We start from the raw sequence: 6,396 nt of genomic DNA, 5'->3' as shown, positions 1-6,396 counted from the left end.
AAATACATTCATGAAAAAAAAAAAAAAACCGGAAGACATTATTTCGAATATATTGATTTCTCTATTAATGAAAACTTTATTATATTACTTATATTTTGAACATTGCCTTATGATTTTATATTTCTTAAATACATTGATATATAATATCAAAAACTCTTAAGTTTATATATATATATATATATGTATATATATATATATATGTGTGTGTGTGTGTGTGTGTGAGAGAGAGTATATATATATATATATATATACAGACAAATATATATATATATATATATATTTGTCTGTATATATATATATATATATATGCACACACACACACACACACACACACACATATATATATATATATATATGTATATCTAATTATATATACTATATATATATATATATGTATATATATATGTATATATATATATATATATTTGTATATATATATATATATATCCCTATATATGGAATTATATATATATATATATATATCCCTATATATGGATATATATATATATACTGTATATATATATATATATATATACGTGCGTGTGTGTGTGTGTGTGTTTATACATACATATATATATACATATATATATATATATATATACTGTAATATATATATATATATATATATATAAATATTCAAATACATATGGATATATTTATATATATATATATATATATATACAAACACACGCAGTAATATATATATATATATATATATGTATTTATATGTGTGTTGGTATATATATATATATATATATATACATATATATATATACACATTATATATATATATATATATATATACACACATATATATATATATATATATATATATATATATACATTCTTTTTCTTTTATGATAATTTAATCTATAAAAAAATTTCTATACATAGCATTCAATGGCATTTCCTTAGAACTAAGCACTATGAAATGGGTGAAATGGACAGAACAATAAAACATTAGCTGAGAATACGATTTCACCAGAAGAATAAGATATGATCTGATTCATCAAACTAGAAAAAGCTATCCCCTTGATATTCAAGTCCTTAGGGAATCCGGTTGATATCATTTCCAAGGGAAGAGGAAAACTTTGTCACATTATGAGCCGATAGATGGCAGATATCGGTTATCTAAAGGCGTTCGATGAGTCAAAGAAAGAAATAGTAATCGTCAATGAAATGAAAGGTGGAAAAGGCTGCTTGGTTTTCCGCCAGCCGGGACCCTACCAGTGGTGGTAAGGTTGCCGCCTCGGCCACTCCCCTTTGTGTCCTTCATTCACCGGAAGCGAATGCCCTTGTTGAAAGACTGAGCCGGCCCTGACGACTGCCAGAGGGAAACTCAATATTCTGTTCAGAATTCTTCAGTCCTCTCTTGGACTGCCATCCACAGACTTCGCAACCGGCAGTACAGCCGGCGGCAAAAGTTGGGGCTGGATGGAAGCTAGAATCAGATGCATTCCTCCCCATCCATTAGAATTCTCATTCTGGCAAGAAGACAGTTGGCGGCAGCAGCCCTCCTACATTTCCATTTATTGTCCTATACCATAATAATAGGAAACCCTCCTTTCCATTTTTTCTCTCTATCTATCACTAAGTGCCGCCAGGCACTAGCCTAACCCCGGTAGTGTTCCGGTAAAACTACAGTATACTACAATACAGTAGCCAGTAAAACTACAGTATATAACAATACAGTAGTTGGAAAACTACAGTATATAACAATACAGTAGTACAAGTATTTCTAACATACTCTGTGTATCCTTTTGCAGACTATTGTTGGGACCGCATATCATGCTGAGGTTGAAGCATTTCCTCAACACCCTGATGAATCCTTTGATTATTGGGACACTCATAAAACACCGTTCAGTATTAATATTTTACAGATGGAAGAGTTAGTATAAATATTTACTAGCTCCGGCTCTACATATGAGAGTTATTCTACTCTGTAATTTCCCTTATGAGGAATTTCAATATTAATATTGACGGAAGTTTCAGCAACTGCCTATGAGAGGAAACACAGATATATGTCTTTCCTACTTCCTTTTGACCTTACTATCCTAAGCTATTAAAAGTAATAGTAAGCAATACTATTGTTAAATATATGCACTTATATCAATGATATAGATAACCCTTTACTTATTTTACCTTTTTTCCTTAGAGGAAGATCCAACGTTGAAGTGTGCAGTCGTGTTCTGCAACCACAAGAGTAAGGACTTTTGTTGGCATACGATGTGCAGGTTTCATACCCCCTGCTCCATCGTAACTGAAACCCTGAAGTATTGGAACCTGAAGGGTTACACCATCTGCTCAGCTCTGATGACCATGGGATTTGGAGAAGATATACCTGAGGATACATAATCAAGGGATATAACAAGAGAAACTCTTCGGAGGTGAGTAAGAGGGTTCCAGAAGAACTCTCCGGGACCTTACCTACCAAATGAAGCTATGATGTGCCTTCTGTTCCCTAAGGCACAATCCAATGCAGTTGTGCCCCAGGTACAGGTCAAGCCTCCCTTTATCCATCTGATGGTGGATGCAATTATTAGCAAGGCACTAGAAGGCATGGACATCCATCAGAAACGGATGTCGGAGGTATCTACCATCACCGATAAGGACCTTTTACAAGAACTCCATGAAGAAGATGTGGTTCTACCCCCTACGGAAGAAGAAGGATCCGTATCAACAGTAACTGAGGACCCTCAGTTTTCTGTGACGGCATATCAACCTGACCGTCAACCTCTTCAGCCCCAACTCCCCATCCTGATCCCCTGATAGAGAGGAGCGAAGCGCTTCTGGAGTCGATTCAGCAGATGATCGCAGTGTTCCACAAGGAACAGCAGGAGGTTAAGCTCTATATTTCTGAGAAGTATGGGGCCAAACCCCATCAATATCATCTATTCTGGCATAGTCTTTCGGCAAACCCAGACTGTTACGTGAGACTGCGGGATGAACCAGCATCCTGGTGAGGAGACAGAACCGAAGTAAGTCATAGTCTTCGAGCATGACAGGGCACTGGCTCTCCTGTTCAAGACCCTAAAGGGAGCCAGTTACACCAACTCCAAAGTCTCAGCATTGAGCAAGAGGCATCCTACCTTCATTGCTCCTTCCTCCAGAGCCTTCCTTCTTGGTGAAAGCCCTTGACTGTGTCATAAAAGCAGTCGATGCAGGCAAATCATGCCCAGTGCTAGAAGAATGCAAACCATTATCTCTAGCCATGCCTACCTGCGAGGAGAAGTGGAACGAGGTTCATCTAACCTTCTCCGTCTCTAACCTGGATCCGGAGATAGCAGGCCAGCAGTCTAATGAGAACCTTCCAAAACTGCCAGAGCATCTTTTGAGAAGGGAACAAGAGACAAAGGAGAGACTAGCCGCTTCTTTGTCTCCTCAGAACTGCATGGAAATGTGTGCAGGCCTTTCCAATACCCCAGACATGTACATGGTCCTAGCCAAGGCTCACATGGGTACCCTTGTGAAGGACTTGTATGCCTTCGTCAGATCCAGGAGGGCCTGTGGAGAGCACATGTTTGCCGCAGCAATGGTCAAACACGAACCCAGAAAACTGATCTCATCATGTATCTGGGGCAAAGACCTTTTCCTACAGGAAGTGGTCCAAGAAGTCATTGTCAAAGCCACCACGGAGAATAGGAACCTTCTCCAAAAGTGGGGTATGTCTTCAAAGAGAAAATCTTCATCAGATGGAGGTCCTCAGCCTAAGAACAAAAAGGCAAGATGACCACGTAGACCTACACAACTTCCGACCGTGACCATGACCACGGTGCCTCAAATGGTAGTCCAGCAGCAAACCAATTTTCAGATGGTCCCTAAACTGCTGGTAACCTATTCACCTGTTTTTAACCCAGGTTCTGAGAGGCACCCGACCACCTTTCGGCCCTACAAAGGTAGAGGCCCAAAAAGAGGTTCTCCGGAAAACCCCCAGGGGCAAAGGAGGTCGCGGTCACGAGAATAAGTCCTTAGGAACCCTTAAACCAGTGGTTCTTAACCTTTTATGGATGTGACCAAAAATCCTGTCCAGATCAACCATGGTGGCCCTTACCTTCGTAAATACTTTGATTTAAATTATAAAATACTTATGCTTGTAAAAACGTGTGACAGAAACAAAAATCACATGCAGAAATTTTTAATAATGCAAGTAGTGCATCTATATCATAATGATCCATGAAAAATAAAAAAATGCACTGAGATTTTCTAAAATAAAAATAAAAATGTTTTTTAATATAACAAAAGTGTATAATTAGGTATAATTTACCATTGTTTAAAAGGGAAATTATTTATACAAGACTTTTTGACAAGAAATATAGTATTAACCCCTTCTATCCGTGCCTGCCTCCACTTCTCTTCCTTCCTTTGTTTCTCCGATTCCTCCATTCCTAATCGTCCCTTTCCCTACCTTCGTCCCTCATTTCAATCTCTCCATTCCCTACCTCCCTGTCTCTTTTTCTTCACCCCTTCTTCCGCTCACTCCATTCCTTCTTCTCCTCTCCCTTCGTCCATAGTGAAGTGGTTAAATTCAATGAAATCCTTGACACTGAATTGTTATGATCAGCTCTTCAAATCTGGGTGATTTTGATGATAGGCTGCATCTTAGGTCATCCTCTGGTTGCAAACAGTTTCTGTATTTTGTCTTTATGACTGTGAGGGCTGAAAATCCTGCCTCACACAGGAAAGTTGTAGCAAAGGGAATTAACGTTTCCGGGCTTTACCTATAAGATTGGGCTTTTCTTTGTGAACTTTGATCCAAAATGAGTTCAGTGATTCCTTTTCCTTTTAAATCGTAATGAAGTGTTGCGTCATTCTGGATCTCGATAAGCTCCTCCTGTAGCTTCCTGATGTTTGCAATTTCATTAGGCAAGTCTTCAGCTTTAATGTTGAAGGGGTTTCTTACTCAACTGTAGTTGAGCATATTTTCTGGAATGTAATGATCAAACTCTCTAATTAGCTTGGATATATGTCCCTCAATAATGCATTGGACTTGGATGAGAGAAAATCATTCATCCTCCAGGAGTAAGTTAAAAGATGGAAATGAAGCAGTCTTTCCAGATTTTATTTTATTCATCCACACTTCAGTTTTCCTTTGAATGCTAATAGCTTCTCAGAAAGTCCAACCAATGTCTGATCACGACCCTGCCTTGAAATGTTCAAGGAATTTATCTCAGTAAACATATCTGCAAGATAAGCTACTTGCATCAACCCTTTTGATTCTGAGAATTTGTGGGCCAGTGGATGACTCTTTTCTGTCAAAAACAGCTCAGTCTCGGTCCGCAATTCCAGCAGTGTTGGAGCACCTTTCCTCGTGATAGCCACCTAACCTCAGAGTGGTACAACAGATATATATATGCTCAGAACCAAAATCAGAGCTCATTTGAGTGAATAATCTTGAATTCAGAGCCCTAGCTTTAATGAAATTAACAACCTAAGTTACTTCCTGCATAACCTTCTGTAACTCATGAGATAACTTCTGAGAAGCAAGATTTTCACGGTGAAGTAGACAGTGAACAACCATCACACTCGGATTTTCTTGCTTAACACGGTGCGATGAAGCCCTGACGTGCTCCTAACATTGCTGGTGCTCCATCACAACAAACACTGTAACACTGCCTCCAGAGAAGTCCTTATTCCTTGAAGAATGAATCTACCTTCATGAAAATGTCTTCTCCAGTAGTTGTGGTTAGCAATGGCCGGCAAAACAGAAACTCTTCTTCCATAGCTTCTTGACCTTGATATCGTACGTATGTCATGAGTTGGGCATCATCACTAACATCAGTTGACTCGTCCAGTTGGAGACTGAAGTGCCCACTCTTTTTTATTGCTGCAATCACCTGGTCTTTTATGTCATGTGACATGTTCTGGATTCGTTTTTTGACTGTGTCATTTGACAAGGGAACATGTTCAATTTTCTTGGCAAATTCTTTCCCATAAATTGTCCCCACCATATCAAGAGCTGCAGGCTTTACCAATTCTTCGCCAATGGTATGTACCTTTTTAGCTCTTGCAATTCTCCAAGCTACGAGGTACGAAGCAAGTGTTGATTGTTGCACGCTCATAACCCCTCCTCCTTCCCTCCAATAACGGTTAGATTTAAAAGGCAAGAGGAGATTTTGGTAGATTTTTCACCTCAATCAAATCGTCTGTCTCAATGTTTTGCTTAACATTAGATAAAAATGACTTAAGAATTCTACATTCATGATTAATATTTTGATAATATTTTGAATAGGAATATTGGGAAAATAGGAAGTCCACACATCCTTGGTGACCTATTCAAATGGCTGGCGACCCAACTCTAGGTCACGCCCCAGGGGTTAAGAACCACTGCCCTAAACCATAAGGGGTCCAGGTATCGGAGAGATCTCTGGGACTTTTTTACTTTCGGAATCGTTGGCT

At 38.7% G+C, this 6,396-nt stretch overlaps 1 protein-coding gene across 1 annotated transcript; it reads right to left on the bottom strand.

The window, feature by feature from the left end:
• Positions 1–5,627: 5,627 nt before the first annotated feature.
• On the bottom strand, positions 5,628–6,059 carry LOC137644517 (zinc finger BED domain-containing protein 5-like). The gene has a single exon (XM_068377485.1). It carries the CDS (start codon positions 6,057–6,059, stop codon positions 5,628–5,630), a length of 432 nt encoding a protein of 143 aa, XP_068233586.1.
• Positions 6,060–6,396: the final 337 nt, after the last annotated feature.

This window comes from Palaemon carinicauda, chromosome 7 (genome assembly GCF_036898095.1).
Source record: "Palaemon carinicauda isolate YSFRI2023 chromosome 7, ASM3689809v2, whole genome shotgun sequence".
Taxonomy (NCBI): domain Eukaryota; kingdom Metazoa; phylum Arthropoda; class Malacostraca; order Decapoda; family Palaemonidae; genus Palaemon; species Palaemon carinicauda.
This window is presented reverse-complemented; position numbering and strand designations above follow the sequence as displayed.

Bases quoted from the DNA above. Each gene is read 5' to 3' on its own strand.
- LOC137644517 (XM_068377485.1), bottom strand. From the start codon at position 6,059: ATGAGCGTGCAACAATCAACACTTGCTTCGTACCTCGTAGCTTGGAGA.